The sequence below is a fragment of the Oryzias latipes genome, chromosome 16 (genome assembly GCF_053564925.1).
Source record: "Oryzias latipes strain Hd-rR chromosome 16, Olatipes_Hd-rR_3.1".
Taxonomy (NCBI): Eukaryota; Metazoa; Chordata; class Actinopteri; order Beloniformes; family Adrianichthyidae; genus Oryzias; species Oryzias latipes.
Window position 1 is genome coordinate 15,747,340 of NC_136252.1, and position 23,809 is coordinate 15,771,148.

The 23,809-nt window shown below is 41.4% G+C and overlaps 3 protein-coding genes across 4 annotated transcripts in view; all 3 read left to right on the forward strand.

The window, feature by feature from the left end:
- Positions 1 to 23,809, forward strand: part of LOC144984540 (uncharacterized) — a 100,754-nt gene that overhangs the window by 52,923 nt on the left and 24,022 nt on the right. The gene's annotated exons all lie outside the window — the stretch shown is intronic.
- si:cabz01093077.1 (C-C chemokine receptor type 4) lies at positions 2,715 to 6,349 on the forward strand. Of its 2 annotated transcripts, XM_078933364.1 has the most exons (5): positions 2,728 to 2,855; positions 3,448 to 3,514; positions 4,273 to 4,415; positions 4,528 to 4,700; positions 5,327 to 6,349. In XM_078933364.1, the coding sequence occupies exons 3-5, from the start codon at positions 4,280 to 4,282 to the stop codon at positions 6,029 to 6,031; spliced, it is 1,014 nt and encodes a 337-aa protein (XP_078789490.1). In that variant the 5' UTR covers positions 2,728 to 2,855; positions 3,448 to 3,514; positions 4,273 to 4,279; the 3' UTR covers positions 6,032 to 6,349. The 2 variants fall into 2 exon arrangements, with proteins under 2 accessions (XP_004078072.1, XP_078789490.1); XM_004078024.5 differs by lacking the exon at positions 3,448 to 3,514 and having other exon boundaries at positions 2,715 to 2,855.
- On the forward strand, positions 15,544 to 21,080 carry LOC101164340 (C-C chemokine receptor type 5-like). The gene is made up of 2 exons (XM_078932956.1): positions 15,544 to 15,628; positions 18,906 to 21,080. The coding sequence occupies exons 1-2, from the start codon at positions 15,603 to 15,605 to the stop codon at positions 19,957 to 19,959; spliced, it is 1,080 nt and encodes a 359-aa protein (XP_078789082.1). The 5' UTR covers positions 15,544 to 15,602; the 3' UTR covers positions 19,960 to 21,080.

Here is a 23,809-nt window from a genome sequence, read left to right on the forward strand (position 1 = left end):
GAAGAGAGCTTCTGGATGCTAGTGAAAGAAAAGGGCGAGGCTTATAAACTATCGTTTTGATGAGGGTGAAAGAGCTACAGCTGAGTCAGAGGCAGGACTAGCAGAGGGAGGCAGACCAGGAAGTGGAGAGGAAAAGCACAGCCATTCCAACAATAATTTATATTATATAAATATATTTATATATATATGAATGAATTTGTGTTTTGTAGTCGCATTTCATATTTGAATAGGGAGGACATTTCATTGTGTAATTTTATTTGTGTTTTGCTATTTCTTTACCTTAAACACATGCATATTCATTATTTTGGCACAATCTCTGGCAATGGCAATGGAATCAGCTTTTATATCATGAAACTGTCTTCTTTCCTATTTTTTTTATTTCATATTTTCCTTATTTGCTGTTTTAAATATATGCTGTTTTTTCACGTTCAACAATAAACTAGTTTTAAAAAATAAGCATCTGATCTTAAGAATTTTTGCTTTGATATTGTGATGAGAAATGTAGGTGTGTATTACCATCCCTCTTAAGACCCCAGTTAAGCAATATTAACAACTGTGGCAATACCCCCTATATTGGGATGTCAACGTATGTCAGAATGTCTATGATAGTTTCAAATGTTATCTTTGTAATCTTGGGGTGACTGTCATGTTCCCAAATATAATATACATTTCTTGTTTTGTGAAGACTGATTGGTGTTGGACGATTTCTTCTTTTACTTCAGTAGACAAGAAGAAGATATGGTGTTGTGAAAAGAAGGAAAACTTGGGAAAAACATGTGTTAACAAGACAAAAAATATGGTCAAGTCTTTTTTGGGTAAACGTGGATTGAAAAAACTTAAAGTCCCGCTCCGACCATCTTTTACTCTGTTTTAAAAGCGTTCCCAGTGGTCTTAATTAAGATTTTGACGTTTTTAGACAAAATCATAAAACCTGTGTTGTTTTCTTGGACACAATTTCTGCAAAGCAGCAATGGCTCATTAGAAATTCCTCTCTGAGTTTTTGGTGGGCAGTAGGCTCACCCTCACTTCCTGTCATTCATCGGTTTTCATGCTATCCTGCTCTCAAACCCCCAACATAACGTTACTGGTGGAACAAAAATGGCGAGTAATATTGGAACTATCCAGCCGTACAGTTTTGACCCAGATACCAGTTCTAGCCGTCTGCAAGTGGATGCATCAGTATGGAGCGGAGCAGGAAGCTTGTGGCTTGCCATAGTGGTTTACATGTCACGCCTGCAAACTTTTTTAAATGGCAGGTTTTTTTTCAGTTTGAGTAAAGAAATACTCAGAATTGCAATATATATTTTTTTATATCTTTTCCACTATAAGGAGAATGCCACACGAACATTTTAAAACACCCAAAAGACAATTTTCATCGGATTGGTACTTTAAATTCCATGACGGGGTTTGGGCCGCCGAGGAACCCGCCTTTGACTGCCACCCAAAACACATTTCATCAGCCACTTTTGAGGTCTTGTACGGGTGGTGGGCCCATGGGAGAGTGGTCCCACGTCGTTCCTTCAAGCTGAGCCCGACCTCGGCCCATGAGGAGAGCCCCAGTCACCAGGCGCTGATCCTTGATTGTGCTTCTCATGAGGGGCTTCTGAACTGCTCTTTGTCTGACTTGACATGTCTGCCATGGAAGACCATGTTGAGGTGGCTCGGGCATCTATTCCGCACGCTTCCTGGATGCCTCCCTGGGGAGGTGTTCTGGGCAGTCTTACTGGGCAGAAGCCCCGGAGAAGACCAAGGACACGCTGGAGAAAATATGTCTCTCGGCCGGCCTGGCAACGCCTCGGGGTCCCCCCACTGGAGCTGGAGGAAGTGGCCGGGGAGAGCGAAGTCTGGGCATCTTTGCCCCACGAATCGGTCCAGGATAAGCGGAAGAAGATAAATGGATGGATTAGAACCTTAAAGCTGTGAAATTTTAGTAAAGTAAAGTTCACGAGTCATTTCCCAATGAAAATCCCACTTAAAAAGACTCTTCTGAAATTTTCCCTTGCTTTTCAAGTTAATTAAGCAATTTAGGAGGAAATGAGGACTGAGCAAACTGCATAACTGGGAACAAGACACACAGCTAAACTGTATATTTTTTATGTTTTCAAAAAATTTTCAATCTGCTGCTCTTTTGTGTCAAGCATGCTGTGATGTAACTTCAGTACTGTAGTTTTTTGACCACAACACACAGGTCCTTTATGCTAAGAAGAGCTAAGCAATCTATCAAAACAAACTGAAGTTAAAAAAAAGGGGGGGGCTGGCCTTAAAATTTTCTACCTGCTCACATTAAAGTTAAAACCTCAAAATAAGTTTTATTTTTCCAACTAGTTTATTTTATTTTATTCTTCCTCTGTTTCCATATGGACCCCCCTTGTGTTTTAAAAACACCCAACACTTTAATCTATGGAGAATTGGAGGCAAACTCTCAAGAGACAAATATATTTTGGGGAATTTTTTTAAGACTGATCTAACTTAATCTTTCAATACAGTTTATAAAAAATGGATGAAAGAGTAAGCTGAGGAGCTTCCTGTTCAAAAACATGGAAAGAAAGTGTTCACAAAACAAGAGCAACAGCAAAGTACTACTACAGCATATTTTTCCCCCTACTCATATTTTTTGCCTGTTACCATGAAGCGTACGGGGAGATTTCTCAGAAAACCACATTGACACCTCTCTGCAGGTTTAACACAAAGTCAAGGAAGCATCAAAGCTCAGAACTCATATAACAAGAAATGAGCAGTGTTGCAGGATTTGACACAGAAAAACTGCTTTGCGACTTGACAGGATGACAATGTAACCACGACGAGCCACACAGGAGCATTCACAGAGAAGAGCAGCGATTTTGGAAAGGACCGTGGTAAGCTCTAAAGTTCCAGACTTATTAAGCTTTATCTCGTTTAGAAAAGTTAGACTGAATATCTTTTACTAGAACTGACGCCCCCCCCCCCCACCTACAGCTCCAAGGAGTGTGTAGAGTAGAGGATTTTGGTTGTGGCTATGAACATGTGTTAGCAACGTCAGCCACAGGAAGTAGGGGTCGGCATTGGTGTCAAAGGTGGTTCTGTTTAAATGATAGTGAAAGAAAGTCTGGCATGTGGTTAAGAAAATCCCATAAATTTGGCTGCGATCAGTATGGTTTGATATTTTTAAACGTGAACACAAGAGACTTTGCCGTGTGTGATAACGGCGGCAGAGATTAGTGCTTTAGCCAGTTATAGGAATCAGAGAATGATAAAACTTTAAAGCCTCTTATGTGATTTAGAAAGCTGTTTATCCATCGACCACAGGCCCTCCAGACATGACTCACTCAATGGTAATGGCAGAGGAGCAGTTGAGCCTAAAGGGCGAAAAAGTCCAGTAATAATTTTAAGCCCCCACGAGTTTCATTCTGCGAAAGGTTTTCATTTTTGCCAAACATTTAGTGTTGAATGTGCATTCATTCTTGACAGTGGAACTCTGGGTTCAGAAAAGAGGAGAAGCATGCAAGGCTCCTTTTTGTTCTAGTTCTTAAAACTTGTAAGTAGAATTTATGGTTATTTATGTCTTTTTGATATTAGAAGAAAATTGAGGTCAAATGAAATTTTGGTCTGTAAAATAGAAAAGTTTTAAATGTTGTAAAGTTTAGACTGCAGTTTGAGCTAAAAGATTGAAATGAAACATTTGGCAAAGATTAAGCGGGACTCAATCAGTAGGAAAAAGTTTGTAAGATTAAAAAAATGTTTTTTAAATGGTTATGTCAGTTTATTAAAGCATCACACATGTTTTGCTCTATGGTCTAAAAGTAGGAAATATGTTTCTTAAGAACTACAGTTTTTTGGAGAAAAATCTGAATTAGTTGACATATGACGTTTTAGATTACAAACTACTCTTTAAAATATAATTGTCAAAAAGGAAATCTAAAATAAAAATCCTAGCTTTTGTAGCTTGTTTTTTTCTGTTTATATTTTTGTTTGCTTTATTTGAGTTGTTGTTCACCTTTCGGCGAATTCCTTCAGGGGTCAACCACGGCGAATCAACTTTCTAAACATATTACACTTACAACACTTGATTGACTTTTATCTATAAGGACTCACTCTATATGTCCCTTTTGTGAAAGGTTTTAGAGATTTGTAAAAAGGTTTAAAGATGAATATAATTCATTCATATATAATATTTTTTGTCTGTCTTGGCTTTTTGTGTAATCTTGATAAAATTGTCTTGTTCTTGGCTCTCAGAGGAATCCTTAATCTCTATTTAAGTACTGACTAAAGTTATTATTCTGTTTTACAAAACAGATCGAGGATGACAGAAGCATCAATAGAAGCAACTGTCATGTACGACTATACGAACAACTGTGACAATTCCAGTGCAGACCTTCAAGATGGATCCAAGTTCTTCTTAGTCCTTTACTGCATAATGTTTGGTTTTGGTTTAATTGGTAAGTATGAGTTGCTTGATTGAAGGTTTTTTTTGTCTTTCTGTCAAGTTAAAAACTCTTGCTTACAATCATGTTTTAGAATACTAACTAATGATTTGAATTGATTTCACAGCCAACTGCACAGTTCTGTGGGTTCTCATTAAGCACATAAAGCTGAGGATGATGACGGATGTGTTACTCCTCAATCTGGTTCTGTCTGACCTTCTACTGGCTGTGTCTTTGCCCCTCTGGATTGTCAAATCCCATAATATCGGATTGTGCAAATTAGTAACGGGAATCTATCAGGTTGGCTGTTTAAACTAAATTATGACATTAAAGACCCACTCTGATGAAAATTGTGTTTTTATCATGTTTTTTGTAGAATTTTCCTGATGATGTAGGGCATTAATAAAGTAAATTCAGCATCAAAGCGCATTTCTGAATATTTTGGTATTCAAATTGTTTTGTATTTATGTTTGTAAAGACTTCACATAGAACCCACAACGGCAAGCCACAACCTCCCTGCTCCACTCCGTCCTATAGCATCCACTTCTGGACGAATAGATCCAAATACGTCTTAGTTTTCTTTTGGGGAGCTGGTATCTGGCTATAAAGTGTACGCTGGATAGCTATGATATTGTTCTCCATTTTTGAGGGATGGTGGGAAATGCCGGGCATACTTTGTGCCAACAGTCCTGCCGACAACTCAAACGTGAATTTCTAATGGGCTCCTGCCGCTCTGCAGCAACTATGTATGTATGTTTTGTTTTTGTGGTTAAAAATGGCTTAATCATAATTGAAACACCACTGGGAATGCTTTCACAATAGATTGAAACATTTTCCGAGTGGGACTTTAATGACTGAGTACAATTTACTGCTGTCCTGCTGTTTAATAACTCCGACCTGTCTATATAATGGTTCTATCCATACAGCTAGGTTTCTACAGTGGAACTTTCTTTGTGACTGTGATGAGTGTGGACCGCTACCTGGCCATCGTCCATGCTGTGGCAGCCATTCGAGCCAGGGCACTTCGTTACGGAATCATAGTGAGCGTTGTCATCTGGATTGTATCCGTGATCATGGCGGCGCCTCAAGTGGTATTTGCCTCCTTGGAAAAAGAAGATTTTGACACTTCTCACTGCCATCCGGTGTACCCAGAAGAAACGGTCGAGTTTTGGAAAAAGCTGCGAAACTTCAGCGAAAACACAGTGGGCATTTTCGTGTGCCTCCCGATCATGATTTTTTGCTATGTGAAGATCCTTCTGGTTCTGTCCAAATCCAGGAACTCCAAAAAAGACAAAGTGGTAAAGCTGATCTTCACAGTGGTGTGTGTGTTTGTAGCATGCTGGGTTCCCTACAACATTTTAGTTTTCCTTCAGACACTGGAGCAACTTGAGATCCTGGATGACTGCCAATTATCAAACAATATCAACAAAGCCATGCACTTTACTGAGATCATGGCCCTTTCTCACTGCTGTTTAAATCCAATCATCTACGCATTTATTGGTGAGAAGTTCAGGAAGTCGCTGGGCAATGCTTTGAAGAACCACTTCTGCCGTAGGAGCAGAAGGGCTTTAAGCCACAGAGACACCACAGATAATGAGACATCCAACACAGGTGTTAGGTCCACCTATTAAAGTCATGTGTGGTGACGCATGAAGATGAGTCACCATACGTGCTCAAACATGTGTTTTTGTTCTAAAAATTAAAGAATCACAAAATGTCAAGCTTGTGTGTGGGTGTTAGTGTGCACATAAAGGCTAGATGAATGTAAGAATGTGGTTAAAGCTCAAAAGGTACAACAAAGCATTTGCCGTAACTACAGAAGAATTCATTCTGAAAGTGAGTAAAGGTTCTGAAGTGTATAAAGTTGTTATTCCTTGCTTTTTATTCAGTTATTGTATTTGTAACCCTTAAGTCAATATGTAACACAAATAAAATTGTAATTGTTTCAACTATTTTCATGTGTGTTCAAATATTTTCTGTAATGTTTTTGGCTTTTTGAAATATTTGCAAAAACCAAAGCAGCAAACTTTACACGGTAAGGATTTTTGAAGCACGCACAGCTTAACATCAACTAATGTAGGAATGTCTTCAGTCTGTTCCTTTGTGCATCCTATGTTCTTCAATTTCCAGTTTTGGTATTGTGATTAACCTGCCCTCTTGCTGTTTGAGCTTCATCATCTCAAACCTTTGTCGTCTGTGTGCCACACAACATACTTCCTTGTTCCTTTTGACCTCTTCTCTCTTTCATGCTGTAGGGGTTTTCTATCTGATCTTGCCAGTCACCTCCATGGCTTTAGTCATAAAGACTTTCCAGTATTTAGTCAACCGAATTCCCTTTCAGAAGTTAACTGGTCTGGGTTTTCTTTACCAACAACTACTGCTAGTTTTATGCTGTAAATTTCTTTCAAACTTATTATTTTGGATCTTGAAACAAAACACTTTCCAAAGCAGATCTACAATATTATGTGTTTCTTAAGTGTTCTTTTCAGTTCCCCCAACCCTGCATAGTTTATACCACCAAACACCCCGATTCAAGCAACTAAGTCAACATGTCCAAAGTCCGGCCTATGGGCCAAATGTGGCCCACTATGGAAGCGATTCTGTAGCATAATTAAAAATAAAAGTCAAAACCAGAAATGCTTTTTCATTTTCAAAATTAAGCTGCATTTTTGACTCAAAATTAAAAAGAAAAAGCTATCAGCCAAAATGTTTTCTTTTTCAACATCCCGATTCTGTCACTTAATTAAAATGATAAAGAAAATGGTATTTGACATTTCATTTTCAAACAGTTCTCTGGTAAATATGTAGCAAAATTCATTTAGAAACGTCTAATTTGACAATTAAATGGAGTAACAGAAATGCTTTTTCCTTTTTCAAAATGTAACTGCATCAAATGACTCAAAATTAAAAGGAAAAGGCAAGACTTCAAAATGCTTTTTTCATTTCTTTTTCATTTCTACTTAAAAACCGCTTATTCTGGGTCATAATTAAAATGAAAAGAGGGGATTGCATTTTCATTTTAATATCCACCCTGCAAACATTTCGCAATATTCAATTCGAATAAGCATTTCCAGCAGGGAGGCAGGGCGATGACGTCACTGCTTTCTCTGTGTGTCCGCCTGCTAAGAAACACATGCATATGAATTTTGCTACACATTCACCAGATAACTTTTTTTAAATTAAATGTCAAATACCATTTTCATTATGTCACGATGCAGGGGTGGCTCGAGAGCCGGTAGGACCCAAATGCAGAGGCGGAGGCACGTGGTTCAAGGGCAAGGGGTTTAATTATAACAAAAAGCGCTGCAGAGCAGGATTACAAAACAAAAACTTACTTGGCGTGGCGTGGCATGAAACATGGAATCATGAACGTGGCAAAAACATGGAGACATGAACACCATGACAAAAGGTAATGGACCAGCACAGGAGGAAGGCAGAGACAAGACTTAAATACAGACAGGGCAGACAAGACACAGGTGAACACGATCAGGGCAGATGGGGACCAAAGGAAGTAAAGCACAAGAAACAAGACAAGACAGGAAACCTTTCAAAATAAAACAGGAAACAGAACCAAACAAGACAGAACAAGAACTAAAACGAAAAACAAGACACAACAAACTCAAACCATGACACATTATCATTTTAATTAAGTGACAGAATAAGCGGTGTTGAGGAAGAAACTGAAAAAGCATTTTGGTGGATTGCTTTTTCATTTAAGTTTGAGTCAATAATGCAGTTACATTTTGAAAATGTTTAAGGAGAAGGTCCTATTTGTGTATTCATTGCACCATAGAAAACCACCAGCAGCACGGATTCCAACAGAGAATAGAGACAGTGAAATATGGAAATTGCATGTACTCTTGACACCAAAATGTTTATATGCTCCAATGGTAAGAGAGAAGTAACCTTTGTCATTTCCAGAGGGACGCACCTTCAGAAGGCCATCGAGGAGCAGGCAAATGGAAGGGTATCCAAGGACCAAGGAGATTCCGTATATGAGGAAGGTCGGCATCTCACGTAGCAATGGACGGCAGCTCGGCTGGATTTGATGCTTTGTACTTGATATCAGTGGTTCTCAAATAGATGGACAATAAGAGCACAGATTACTTAAATATTAATCAGCAAAGGGGTGTCTGGATACTGCAAATGAAGAACAATTAAGATCGATGAGGGATCGTAGGTTTTGATAATATTTTAGCTGGGCTGAACCTCATGCATATAGAGGCGGATGACAACAAGTCTCTAAATGGAGATACTCTTAGTCGAGTGTCATCTGCTTGAAAGCAGGGCAGGCTGAGGATTGGTTTGCGACACAAATTTTAACTCTTGGAACTGAAGCTAGAGAGCGTCAGTGACATAGTTTCTACAGCCAGGATAAAATTTGCTCATAATTTAAAGTTATTTAATACTAAACCATGTCAAACGATGACGCATTTAACTATTTATCATCCCATTCCTTAAAAACAACCTTTGTAATAATCTCCACGGCTGAATTCTCTTAAAACCACATGAGCCGTAAATGGACCATTAGAGCTGTGGATTTTGGTTAACGACCTAAATTTCCGGCGGCCGGACATTCATAAACCAGTCTTCATAAATGTTTTCCCCCACACCAACGTAGGGCGCAGCCTCAAAAAACAAGTGGAGGGAGACCGAAGACCTGAAGCCGTCATCGTCACAACAAAACCACTCCAAGCATCAAAAATTAGAGACCAGAAAAGCAAGACAGAAACATCCAGAACAAGGCACACAGAGGTCCAGGACTGAACCACCCAGAACAAGAAAACATGATGAACGGAAGAACTTGGGGAAAATGCACATAGCAAAATTCAGGTGGCCCAACAGCGACAAATTCTTATTTATACAGATTTGAAAAACGAGTCGCGACCACGGAGTCGTAAAAGACCGGTGACTAGGAGGAAAATAGAACACCGAGAAAACATTAAGAAGATGCAAAACAAAGGGGAGCCCATAGAATTACACCAAGTCCAGCACAGGGTTTCCGAGAAATGAAATCAAAAAGCATGACTGATACGACAGCCGAAAGGTAAACTGATACATAACACTTCGAGTGCCACCTAAGCCAGGAGACGGCACTGGGAGGGATGGAGAGGCAGAACAGTGAGAAAATCAGCAACATGAGCCTCCCCAGCCATGCACTGCGTCCGGTGGAATTATTCATGGAGATGGCAAGGTCAGCCGAAGTGCAAAAAAGAAAACCGTAAGGATCATGAGGAATTAGGCTGCTGATGCCCAAAATGGATGAACCGCGAGCGCCGATAGTTCTCACATAATCGCGTCAAACGTGAAAACTTCGAGTGGCCACCTTAGGGCTGACTCTCAAACGGAAAAATGGGGCCCTGGAAAGAGCCCATCATAAAGCCCCCCCACAAACCAGCCAGAAATCCCTATATCAACCAGAGAGAGAAAATAACAAAATATCTGATAGGTTGAGAAGACAGGGCCACATATAAAACTGACATATTCATAATGGGGCTGATGTTAGATCCCTGAAGGCTAGGGATGGACTCCCTGGGAATATAAAGCGGGGTGGCTGTCCACAAACCAGTCAGCCTCAAGGAAGAAACGGTGGAGCAGAACAGACAACATGCAGTCGTGATGACACGAGGATCACTGTTTCCGGACCAAGCAAAATAAAATGAGAAAGGAGCCACAGATGCTGCATAAAGAGACCACTCACAAGTAAAATGTCCACAGATGTGACAGGTCCATAGACAGACCAATCCAAATGCAGGCTAAACTATTGAATGTACACAGCTTTAACAGAAAACAAACAAAACAGAGACCCACCACAACAAAGCCAGCACAGAATGATGGCCAAATTCACGTCCGGCTCCCAAACAACACACAGCAACAGAAGTTATGCCAAAAACCACAACAATTTGCAGCCAGCATAAGAAACCCGTCCAGGCGAGGACCGCCAGCCGTCATAACCACGGAAAAAGACCCCACAACCCCAAAACAACACCAGGACGACGCAGACCGACCCACAACCTGCACACCACAGGACGCTCCCCCCGCAGACGCGCTTGCCTGAGACGCCGGACGCTGCCGCCCCGAATGACAAGCGAGCTGCAACGCCTCCGAAATCGCCGAAAAAGAAGGGGAGAAGGATGCCCCCACATCTGAAGAAGGGGAACCATCAAACCCGAAGAAGAACGGGGGGAAGACCATGACATCGAGAAAGTGAGAAGGAGAAATGGCGAGCATGGAGGACCGACGACGAACACAGCGCTTGCGGTAAAGGAAGAGAATGAACAACTGCCCACGTGGACTTAAATAGGACGCTGAACAGGTGAATTGATTAACTGAACCCCTCTAGGGCAGTAACCGAGTGAAACACTGCTAGAGTAGTCTGCCTGAAACGCGACCATGTTCGCTCATTTTGTTCGCACTAATTAATTATTTCGTTGGAACGAATTAGTATTTTGTGGGAATGGAATATTATCTCGTGGGAACGGAATATTGTTTAATGGGAACAAGATATTATTTTTGGTAAAAAGATATATTTTATTTTTTCCAAGTCAGGACATGGGCTCCGGATGGCTTAGTTCTCTAAGAAAAGAAAAAAAAGAAAGAAACAGCAGTTTTCTCCTGGCACTCCGGCTTCCTCCCACAGTCCAAAAAACATGATACGTTGTTAAATTGTGCTTAAGTGTGTATGTGAGAGTGTGTATGACCCTGTAACAGACTGGCAACCTGATAAAGGTATACTCTGCCTTCAACCCAACCGTAGGTGGCATAGGCTCCAGCAGCCCCATGACCCTGAGAGGGATTATGCAGGTTCTGAAGATAGATGGATGGACAACTTAGCAGAAGTAAAAAGTTATGTTTGAACAAACCACAAATTGTCTTGGGATCTGAGCCATGAACACTAGAGCACTGCCCCCAGAGTAGAGAAAAGTTGGATTGATTACCATTCAAATGAAATAGTCAGGACTAAAAGTTGAAAGAACAATGCAAAACCCACCCCAGAAGACAAAAGGAGCCCATGTCTTAAACACAACAATCAAGCACATAAGTGAAAGGGGTGGTGATTTGGGTGGGAATTAGGTAAACTACTGACCTCAAACTAACTTGAACATCTTAAATGTATCACTTTAATCAAATCAGATTGTTTTTGTGTCTTATTTCTTCTCAAATTACAAACCAAAAGCACTAAATTTCACATCATGTTTAGTTTTTTTTTTTTAACTTGTTCTGTCCAACAGCTGAGCAAACAGATTAGAGCTGAAGGCTTTTTGTGTTGGACAGGTTTTACTATCACAAAAAGAGGTTATATAGCTTCAAGAAACTATAGTGTAGATTTGTATAAACCCCTTTTTGTCGTATTATTTTTTATTTATTTGTTACATTTAGTGTGTGTGGGGAGGGAGAGGGGAAGAATGTGAGGGGAGGGTGGAAGAGAGTAAAAGGAAGAAAGGTGAAAAGGTGGGGGATACAAGCACTGATTTGAATAAGTTATTATTTTAAGCTGTAACAATTATACCAGATCTGCTGGAAAGACGAATGTTACATAAAAAGTGAAAATCTGACACTAAGATGAGCGAAAAAAATCTGTCCATCAATACACTGTAGGTAAGGAGGAGGGATGAAGCAGACATGGAGCAGTGTGGCAGTGTGCACGTGCACGTGGGGGTGGAGATACATGCATGCTGCCGACGTGAACCGTGTGTTCATAAAGGGAGCCAGATCCTACCTAGCCAGACCAGCCAGACCAGGAGAGGGGAGGAGAGCCCCCCAGGCCAGAAGCCCCCCCAGCATCCGGACCCAGGCAGCCCGGGAGGGGAGGAGGAGGGGACCGCCCACCCCACCAGCCAGGCACAGAGAGGGCCCCCTTGCAGGGGCCCCCCCAATGCCCAGAGGCACAAGCGAACCCAGTGTCCGGCCCCCAGGCCACAAGACAGGAGCGCTTAGCCGTACCAGGCGGCAGCCATGGGGGCCACCGGGCGCCGGACACCGAGACAAAGGCCAGGGACGAAGCCAGGGCCCCCGGAACCCATGAGCCGGCCACCACCCGACCGGCGCCCCGTCTCCGCTAGCCAGCCCAGGCACGCGACCTTAGCAACCCAGGGATCGCCACGCACCCACAGCCACCCCCCATAACCCTAAAACCCTACGCACTACAACCCCCCCCCCCTGCCATAATATCTGAGCCCCCCTACCCAACCCTCTCATTGCCCTCCCCTCTCTGTGATGGGGAGGGAAAGCCCCAGAGGGTCCCAGCGAGCCAGCCCCCAGGTCCGTCCTACTCATGCACTCACACACACATACTCACAATCATCTGGTTACCCTCCCTACCCCCGCCGCCACGCAGTAACCCCCCCCCCCCCCCAGCCGGCCGACCCCCAGCGCCGTATGCCCGACCCTTCCCGCAGCCGACAGGATACCCATAAGCCCGGCCTCCCTGAGAGGACCAGGCGGGTGAAGACCGGCCGCCCCCCCCCGACCCCACCCATGTATGGAGGTGTGGGAGTGCTGTGTGTGTGCTGCAGGTAAAATAGGAGGTCACCAGTGTGGGGGGCTCCACCGCTGCCAAGCCACAAAGCCCCCCACTCCGGTTCCCTCTGTGACTTGTGTGTATTTGCTGTGTGTGTGCTGCTAGCATGCAGTGTGTGTGTCTACAGAGGAAGTTAAAATTGTGGGGGGGGCCAGCGAAAGGTGAGCACGGATGTTTCACCGTGCCCCCCTCCACCAGACCCTCTCCACAAGGCCCTAGATGAATCAGAGTGTCTAATATGCAAGTAAAAAGCGGGGAGGAGGGCGGGTGCCAACGACAACCCAGAGAGGGGCATCCCCAGTGAGCCCCGCCAGCATACCCCTCCCATCCAGATCCCGGGGCCCTATGTGCCTGTGTGCAATATTTGTTTGGGTGAGAGCGGGGAGGAGCGGGCGGATGGGCACAACCGGGGGAGAAGGCTCCCCCGAGCGACCGCCCCCCCAGCCGGCCGCGGTAGGCGCCCCCCCTCCCAGAGGGGCCGGGCAGCCAGAAACGGCAAGCCAGCCGCAGTTGGAGGCCAGAGCCTCGTGGCGCCGAGAGACAGCCAGCAAGGAAGGGTCCCGGTGCCAGAACGGAGGGGCAGGGGGTCCAGCCCCACCATTCATACCCTGGCCCCCCTAAGGACTAGCACACTGCCCCCCCAGCCCCCCCCCCAAAAAAAAATTAAATAAATATAATAATAATAATAATAATAATAATAATAATAATAATAATAATAATAATAATGAAATAAACCCACCCAAGTGAACCCATTAACCCCTGCTGTGACTGCGGCGTCGACCCCCGGGGGGCCAGGCCACGCGCCAACTACCGGCCACGGGCGAAACACCGGCCATGGGCAGACGACCCCAGGCCCCAGAGCCCCAAGCCCCCCCCCCAGCCCCCGCCACGGCGACAAGCCACCCAGCACGGCACCCGGCCGCCGTTCCCGGTAAGCCGCACTGCCTACCCTGCGCCCAGAAGGCACCCGCCCAGGATTCCCTGCCAAGTAGCCGGCAGAGTGTGCGCCCCCACCACCACCCCACCCAGGCAACCAGAGCCCCGAGCCGGGAGAACAACAGGCCCGGCAGAGCCCATCCCCCCAAACCCACCCCGGCCCACCCAACCAGCCAGGACCCGGCTCAACCTATCACCATCCCACCCCTACTAGGTGATGTGACTAACCAGCTGGAGCCAGGGAGAGTCTGAAGCCGACAGGTTTTTTGTGGAGGACATTGTCTCTAAACTAATATGCTCTGACATGAGGTTTCTGTAGTGGTTGATGCTAAGATTATTTTTAGATTTCCAGTTTAGGAGGATAGTTTTCTTTGCGATACATACAGCGGTGAGAACCATATAAGCCTTGTTAGATTCCATGTTGATGTTATTCAGGTCACCTAATAAGCAGAATTTGGGGCAAGCAGGAATCTTATGATTAAACCAGATTGATAAATCCTCACAAACCTTACGCCAAAATGATTGGACAGGTGGACAGACCCACAGGGAATACAAATAGTCGTCTATGTTGTTACCTATGCACTGTGTGCATATAGCAGACTGATTGAGACCCATTTTAAATAACCTCTGTCCGGTGTAGTGAGTTCTGTGGAGAATCTTGTATTGAATAAGTTGCAGATTAGGGCTTTTGGTCATATTAAAGGCATTCAAACAGATCTGTAGCCAAAATTGATCACTAAAATTCAATGATAGCTCAGACTCCCATTTTGTCATGGGTAAGTAAATGGTTTCATCTATGTCTGATAACATCTTATAAATTTTGGAGGTGAGTTTGGGATTTTTAAGGTCCATGAAATGTGTTACTGTAAGGGGAGGGTCTAGGTCTATTTGGGTCAGGCAGTATTTAGTGCTTATAGCTGATTTAAGCTGCTGATATTCTAGAAATTTGTTTATATTAATTCCATAGGTTGAGGATAACGTTGAGAGGGACATAAATTTTCTATTCTGAATTATATGCTGGAACTGCTGGATTCCTTTGTTCTTCCATGAAGCAAAATGAATCATGTTTTTGTTAATCAAAATGTCAGGGTTATTCCAAATGGGGGTAAGTTTACATGGAAATAATGTGAGGTTGTTTTTTTTAAGAAAAAAAAAATCATGTTTAGTTTTAACTGAACAAAAAACCGCTCAGATATGGTTATGGTTTGTGTCAAGAACATTATCCCACAGAGACTGAAATGCAAGATAAGATCTACAGCAAACAGTTACAGTTTAAAAAAGCAAAACCAGCCTTGTTATGGTAATTCTGTCATATATATAATTCAACAAAGAATTGTTTGTGTTATATTCTGTGAACTATAATTACTCACTAAGAGAAACAATTTACCCTTTTTAAATTTTTAAGGTGTTATAAAAGTTGGCACCAAAAGCAGGTTTATGGAGAGCTCACCCATAATTAAACTGTTTAAAAAATACATCCATTTAAAGTTGATTAGAGCATCTATAAGTAATATTGCCTTTTTGCCTATATGTTTTTAGAGTATTTTCATTGCCAGAAACAATTGAAATTATAGCATCAGATTACACCAAACATTTACCCTCCTTGCAAAACCAGCATTGGTTTGGGGAGGGGTTAATTGCATCTCTTATAACGGTTTCTCTATAATATTTTATCATTTCTCATAGCAGAAGCAGATTTTGTGACTCCTTAGATTACTTACTGCTGAGTATCTTGTGGTCCAGAAATGAATTCCACTGGCAGCTACAATAGGTATGTGAGTCCTTTTACTAGAAAAATATTTGGTGTTTATTTGTTCTTTTCTTTTTAATGAATTTTACACATAATATCACAATTTAAATTTTACAGACTAAAGTACTGTAGAACTACTACTTACCCTGTCTTTTAACAGTTTTCTTTTATACACTTTTAAACATATTGGACACACATTTAAACACCAAAATAATGTGAAGAAGATGTCACAGTCTGAAAATAAAAGCATTTAAACAACATCAGTGCTCAGCTGATTTTACTGGGTTTCAATGACATTTCAAACAGTGGAAAAATTATGAACTTTGTGGTTAATCTGAGAAATAATAGTTTTAACTCCCAGCAGCAACACCATTTTCACTTTAAGACACATGCAGATTACAAGTCAGATTAGAAGATCTTGTATTTTCTTCTTATGCAAAACCTATCTATAAATTAGTTATAGCATTGTAAGAGTAAAAGCCATATATACATAAATTGCTTAAACACTTTTGGATATACCGTTTTTAAAAGGGCAGGTGATGCTAAACACTGATAATTACAAGGCTGTTTGACAGAATGAAAGAAAATTGCAAACACATAAGTTCAAAGGCAGCTACATGAACAGACACACTCACCGCTCACTTTCTTGGGTACACTTGCTAGTGCTGGGTTGGACCCCTTTTATCTTTAGAACTGCCCTTATAACAGCAACAATACTCAGGTAGGCTGTGGTGTTGCAACCATGCTCTGTTGGTACCAAGGGGCCCAAAATGTCCAATAACCCATAGCATTTGACCACCACCAGCAGCCTGAACCATTGATACGAGGCAGGATAGATCCATTCTTTTATGTTGTTGACACCAAATTCTGACCCTACCATCCGAATCACTCAGCAGAAATGGAGACTCATCAGACCAGGCAACGCTTCTCCAATCTTCTTTTATCCAGTTTTGATGAGCCTGTGTGAACTGTAGCTTCAGTTTCCTGTTCTTAGCTGACACCCGGTGTGGTCTTCTGCTGCTGTTGTCCATCTTCCTCAAGGTTGGACGTGTTGAGCGTTCAGAGATGCTCTTCTGCAGACCTCGGTTGTAACCAGTGGTTATTTGAGTTACTTCTGGCATCAACAAAGCATTTTAGCCTACAGAGCAGGGAGAACTGCTGAGCTCAGACTTACTTGAACATCTTAAATGTATCTAAGTTTCACATCATGTTTAGTTTTGTCTGAATAAAAAACCTCTCAGATATGGTTATGGTTTGTGTCAAGAACATTATCCCACAGAGAATGAAATGCAAGATAAGATCTACAGCAAACAATTACCATTTAAAAAAAAAAAAAAAGGCCTTATCTGGTAATTCTGTCAGATACATCAGTGGTCCCCAACCTTTTCAACGTTAAGGAGCAGATACACGTCAGGCAATGATTTCACGGATCAGTCTAAAAGATGTGGCGGATGATTATTGTGACAACGATACGATGAAGTAGGAATAGAGATGAAACAAGGCGATCTGCTGTAACCCTTGTGCTATCCTTGGCACTTTAACGTTGGGAGTTGGGTCATCTAGACTCCACTAGACAGTGCTCTGAACCTTTTTTCTTCAATGATTTGTGATCTTCACTGGTGTCCATGGATTACATGAAATCTTCCACCTTTATCCACCTTTGTCAGGGTAGGAATAAAACGTCAAAGTAAGGGTGGGGTCATCTAAGATAGCACAAGGGTTAATTTGACACACATGACATTGTACATCGCACAGGTGTCATCATTCTTTCCCCTTCCCACATTCATTCATTCATTTTCTATTCCGTTTGTTCCCTTTCGGGGTCACGGGGTTGCCGGAGCCTATCCCGGCCACTTGTGGGCGAAGGCAGGGGACACCCTGGACTGTTCGCCCGTCTGTCGCAGGACCACAATCACACACATATTCACTCTCACACTTACACCTAGGGACAATTTAGACTACGTTCACACCGCAGGCTGAAACGACCAAATTCCGATTTTTTGGCCCCTATGCGACCCAGGCCACTTGGGTATGTGGTCTTGAATCCGATACGTATTCGATCTTTTGAAATGCGACCTCCGTCTGAATGGCCAGGCCACATGAATCCGACCCGTACGTCATCGATACGCTACAAACGTCATCATTCTGCGTTGAAGTAGGCGGAAACGAGACCATAAACATCAACCATGGCAGATGCTGCTGCTGAGACCAGTCAGTGGAAGGGAAGTGAGGTCACCGATTGGATTCATATTTGGGGTGACAGCTCCATTCAGGCCAAACTCCAGGGCTCTTATTGCAACCGGGCAGTTTTGGGAAAAAATTCCATCGAAATGGCCAAGCTTGGTGTTGGACCTTCCCCGCGATGACTTTTTTCCCTTTCGGACCGTGGTCAGAAGCACGGGTTGGATCCTCCTTCGGGGTTCACTTCCCCATTCTGACCCTCAGATTTTCGAGAGCGGGTTAGTCAAGAGTCAACAGCATTTATTCTGGTGGAAACCTTTTATTATCGTTCTCCTTCCTCCTAACACACAACATAAATGCGCGCCCCCACTGCCCCCCTCATTCCCACCTCGCTGCACGCGCTCTCTCCTCTCTCTTACACACACAGGCGCGGCCCCACCACATTCACATCCCCATTCCACAACAGTGGGTACAGACAATCCTGGCTCCAATGCCTTCTTAAAATGAGAAGATTGTATTTGTGCTGGCTCCTTTGTGAAAATAAATGTAATTAAAGCCGCAAGCATTTCTTAAAAAGACAAAAAGTCAAAGCAAATTTTAACCAACTAAGTGGATTGTGTTCTTGATATTATTGCAAGTCCAAAAACATAAAAAAATCATTAAAAAACCATTTAAAAAAGTCATGAATTGATTTAAAAACAACTACGACGACAAGTGAAATTTTTGTAATGGTTTACAATCCACTGAAGTTTTATCAGTTTTACTGTCGATGATAACGTTCTGTTTTATTTGCCCAAACTTCCATTTTCTGCAAATTCTCAGATTGCTTTCAAATTAAACCTTTCAGTAATGGTCGAGGAAAAACATGACAAATTAACTAACAAATAAACAAGATTAATACATTTCCAGAAGGTATCGATTTTTTTTCCCCTTTTTTATTCCCAAGAACATTATGATAACAAAAAAGGGGCAAAGGCTTTATTTATTCACCTTCTCTTATTTTGGTATGCCATTTGATTGTAAGAAAATGTAATGTCATTACAGATTGAAGGAACAGAAATGATAGATGCGTCTACATTTTTCACTACTGACTTTTTTCTGGTTTGCTTTATTTCAGCAACGTAACAGAGCCCGTCACCGGAACATTCCCAATATATGACATCACTGCTTATGGTTTCTGCAGTTATCATAAGATTCATTTTATTCCTGGCCTCTACATCATGTTCTTCCTCCTGGGGCTGCTGGGAAACTCTCTGGTCATCTGGGTCGTTGTTTGCGGAGCACGACTCCGCAGCATGACTGACATGTGCTTGTTGAACCTGGCCATTGCTGACCTCCTCCTGGTGTGCTCCCTCCCTTTCTTGGCATATCAAGCCAGGGACCAGTGGCTGTTTGGAGATGCTATGTGCAAGATTGTCCTGGGTGTTTATAATGTTGTCTTTTACAGTGGAATTTTTTTCATCTGTTTGATGAGCATTGACCGCTACTTGGCAATAGTTCACGCTGTTTATGCTATGAAAGCACGGACACTGTTCTTCGGAAGGATTGCAGCTGCTGTTACATGGACGGCTGGATTTTTGGCCTCTTTCCCTGAACTGATCTTCATTAAACAGCAGGAAGAGGGGGACAGACACCACTGCCTCTCTGTTTATCCTGATTCTGGAGCTGGTGAGGATGATTCCTCTCACTTCTGGAGAATCTTTGGCATTTTCAAAATGAACATAATGGGTCTGTTTGTCCCTCTTTGCATCATGGTTTACTGCTACTCACAGATCATCTGGAAGCTGCTGGACAGCCACTCATCCAGAAAACAAACCATCCGTGTAGTTATACTAGTGATTGTTGTTTTTTTCTGCTGCTGGGTTCCCTACAACATTACATCAATGGTCAAAGGGCTGGAGCTCCTTCAGATCTACACGGGATGTGAGAGCAGCAAAGCTATCACACTGGCTTTACAAGTCACAGAAGTCATTGCCTACTCTCACAGCTGTCTGAATCCCATTTTATATGTGTTTGTTGGGGAAAAGTTCAGGAGGCAGCTGTTGAGATTGATATCCAAAACTCCCTGCTTGATTTGTCAGATGATCAAGGTCTACATACCACAGGAAAGAATCTTTGGATCAACCTATTCACAAAGTACAAGAATGAATGAGAGAAGCACTGCAGTGTGAACTGAAAAAAGAAGGGTGTGATTGTACTTTCAGCAGATAATAGAAATGAGTTGTGGTCGGTAGTATCTCTATTAATTTGTCTACATGTGAAAGCACTCCAAAAGTTTTAAGTACATCCTGGAAAATCTTATATCCTAAAAACATAAACTAACCTCTTGATGAAAGAGTCAACAAAAAAACTTTGACTTGTCTTACATTTCATTGAGACAAATTGTCTGTTTGGAAGCATTATAAGAAACCTAGGAGTGCTTGCCACGTTTTCCCCAGTTTAACTAACAGCTTTTTTTAATAGAACTCCTGTCAAAACTGTTCTTTACAGTCTGTATTTTAAAATTCTGTAATCCTCATTTCAATCTCTTGAGAATACAGGCTTTACAAGCCCCTTTGCTTTAATTGCAGAAAAACATAAGTGAAACATTGGATCAAATAACCGAAGTTCTGTATTGTTTTAAATTTAAAAATATTAGTTTCTTCTCTTATTTTGAGTTCCGTAAAATATTAACTCAATATTTCAATGAGATGAAAACTAATAATTTTATATGTAACAAATTACAGAGCTTTTGTTAATTGATCCAATGTTCCACTTTTTAATAAAACAAAAAAGAGTTAAAATAGTTAAAAGCAATATAATATTATGTTACTAAGAAAAAGGCAGACATTTTTTTAGTGTTGGTGCCTTTAAAAATGTGGAAAGATGTTGTAGGTTTTTTAGAACTTTTGAAACTTGAGGCAATCCTACTAACCCGACCCTATAGAAGTTATTTAGGACATTGCCTTGTCAAGATTATGCTTTTGTTTTTGTTTTTTTCGAGATGTAGTTTGTGAGTAAATGTGAAATTTTTGACTGAGTTTAAATTTCAGTTATGTCAAGCTTTCTCTGACTGTCAAAATCAACATAATATGAGATTTTTAAAAGTTCCTCAATATTCATTTTAATTCAATTTTATTTATATAGTCCAACATTTACAACAATAGTCATCTCTATAGGCTTCATGGCGGTGATTGTGAAATAAACCTGAATCATAAAGAACATAAAGTCAGAGTTCAATAGCTGATTGCTAAACTAAATTAAACAGACTAAACTAAACTGGGCATCCCTTCTCTTAGACCAGGGATGGGCACTTATTATAACCCGCGGGCCCCATTGGGTTCTAAATTTCGATAGAAGGACCAGACCAGGAGCAGATGCGTGGAGTGAGAATGATATAACATGGAATGTAGATGAAAACATTTGGATTGAAATTTATATTCTAAAACAGAATATTCTAGAGTTTTTAGTTTAAAACATTTGTTCCCATTTTAGATCTCTTTTTTATTGTGAAGCCCTTTTGTACCTTCAAGGATTTGTAAAGTGCTATATGAATATCATTCATTCATGATCCTTTTAATGAAATAAATAACATTATTTATGAAATAAAACAATGACCAAATAACACTTAATGATTTTCAAAGACAAAAATTTAGGAAAAATATACTGATACATTTAAAAACAAAAAAACAATAAATAGTCAATCCTCTCCCATCATAATCCTAATAAACACTTTCAGAGGGCTGCAGCTCCTCACGTCTCAGTTTGCGCTGCTGGGCTGAGTTCTGCACGTCTGTTTCTCATCCATTAATAAAGAAAAAGCATATTTGTATATTTCCTGCTGCAGCTATGCATATATCTGCGTTACCTTTTCACCAGCAGAGTTCCCTGGTTTATTGCAGGAGTTACGTTCTAAAAATAACCCGTGATGATGGGTGAAATCCACGGAGTCTGATTACAGACGTAATGGCAGTAAAACTCCTCACAGACATGAACATTTTCACCCTTTTCTCTTGTTTAAAGTCTCATACATTCCTAGAAATTAGGTCGAGGATCTTAGAATGAAAACAAAGATCTGATTGATCACAGATTTCTGATCTGAAGAGCTCCACGTTTCTGTACAGGAGACAAGGCACAAACTGTGGAGATGGATTGACAAGGTCTCCAGCCAATCAGGACACAGAACAGGTTGCGCTGTTTAAAAAATGCTGCATAATCGCTGTAAAAGAATGAGTTAAACCGGGAAAGATGAACTGCGATGTAGACTCCTTCGCTAGTGAAGGTAGGAAAAATGGCAGCTATACAAATGAACCATTTTACTCATGAAACTGTTATCCTTTTAACAAAAAACATATGCCTGGCGAAACCTACACAAAACACACTCTTTGAGATTTGGTTACTCTTCAACCCTTTACTCAACCAACGCAAATTAGCTGATTCTCATGTATAGAAAAGCAGCTTTTTTTATTGACTTTGCGTCGTTATGTAGCAAATTTCAAACGTTAGGTGTTGTATGTTGTCGCAAATCCACTTTGTCTATTGGAAAATTGGTGGGACTTTCATTAACTGTAAAATTGGTTAAAGAGTTACAATAGTCCCATAAATGTCAACACAGGAGCTCTGGTGTTAAAGGGCTGATGCTGATTCCTGAAAAACAAATAGAACAGAGGACAGTCTTTCCTTTCTACATCGCAGTTCATCTCTCCCGGTTTAGCTCATTCTTTAGAGTAGGGGTGTCAAACTCATTTTGGTTCGGGGGCCACATTCAACCCGTCTGATCTCAAGTGGGCTGGACCAGTAACATAAAAACAAAGTCTCTGAAAGTCTTTATTAGGATTATGATGGGAGAGGATCGACTATTTATTGTTTTTGTTTTTAAATGCATCAGTATATTTTTCTTGAATTTTTGTCTTTGAAAATCATTGAGTGTTATTTGGTCATTGTTTTATTTCATAAATAATGTTATTTATTTCATTAAAAGGATCATGAATGAATGATATTCATATAGCACTTTACAAATCCTTGAAGGTACAAAAGGGCTTCACAATAAAAAAAAGGATCTAAAATGGGAACAAAAGTTTTAAACTAAAAACTCTAGAATATTCTGTTTTAGAATATCATTTTCAAACCAAATGTTTTCATCTACAGTCCATGTTATATCATTCTCACTCCACCCATCTGCTCATGGTCCGGCCCTTCTATCAAATTTTAGATCCCAATTTGGCCCGCGAGTTAAAATAAATGCCCACCCCTGCCTTAGGGTGTGTACTATACTGTAAATATATTTTAGCCAAATGTATGTTCTTTTTTGGACAGTGTGGTTACCTTTAATTATTAATCAGTAATGGCTTTGAATTATAAAAATGATTGCTTTTAACTCTTTGTTGGATTTAATAGGTTTAAAATTCTTTTTTTATGTTAGTTGTAGCATAAATAAACAAGTTAAAGTCCCAATAGTTGTCCTGTGCCTAGGTGTGTGAAAATTGTTCTCCGCATCTGACCCATTCCTTGGGGGAGAGGTGAGCTCCAGACACAGCCGTGCTCGAGAACCATTTGGTGGCCTAAACCCCTTAATGCTGAGTGTCAAGAAGGGAGGCAACTAGCTCCTATTTTTTAGGTCTTTGGTATGATTGGCCTAGGTTTAAACTCACAACCTTCCAGTCTTAGCGCAGACACTCTACTACAAGGCTACTAAACTAAATAACTACCATTTAATGATCCACTATGTTAGGGTTAATGGCCGGCGAAGTATGCCTTATCACTTTTTAACGCACGCCGGGGAATCCTGAACCATCCGACGCGAAGCGATAGTGATAATGCATACTTCGAAGCCCATTAACCTGCTTATGCCAGTTTTAAGTCCTTAATGCTTGTTTATTTTCTGATTTGGATAGCTTTTTCACAAAAAGCAGACTATTTGTTACATAGTGCGGCGCCTTGTCACGTTACCATGACAAGGGGCCGCACCACTGCTGAAGCAAAGATTCTGCAATACAAAGCGACATATAGGTATATGCCCATCGTCCCGATGGGTTGAATAAA

Coding starts and splice junctions, on each gene's coding strand:
- si:cabz01093077.1 (XM_004078024.5), top strand. CDS start 4,280: ATGACAGAAGCATCAATAGAAGCAACTGTCATGTACGACTATACGAAC. Junction 4,416..4,527: donor GTTTGGTTTTGGTTTAATTG/GTAAGTATGAGT, acceptor TTGATTTCACAG/CCAACTGCACAGTTCTGTGG. Junction 4,701..5,326: donor TAGTAACGGGAATCTATCAG/GTTGGCTGTTTA, acceptor CTATCCATACAG/CTAGGTTTCTACAGTGGAAC.
- LOC101164340 (XM_078932956.1), top strand. CDS start 15,603: ATGAATTCCACTGGCAGCTACAATAG. Junction 15,629..18,905: donor TCCACTGGCAGCTACAATAG/GTATGTGAGTCC, acceptor GCTTTATTTCAG/CAACGTAACAGAGCCCGTCA.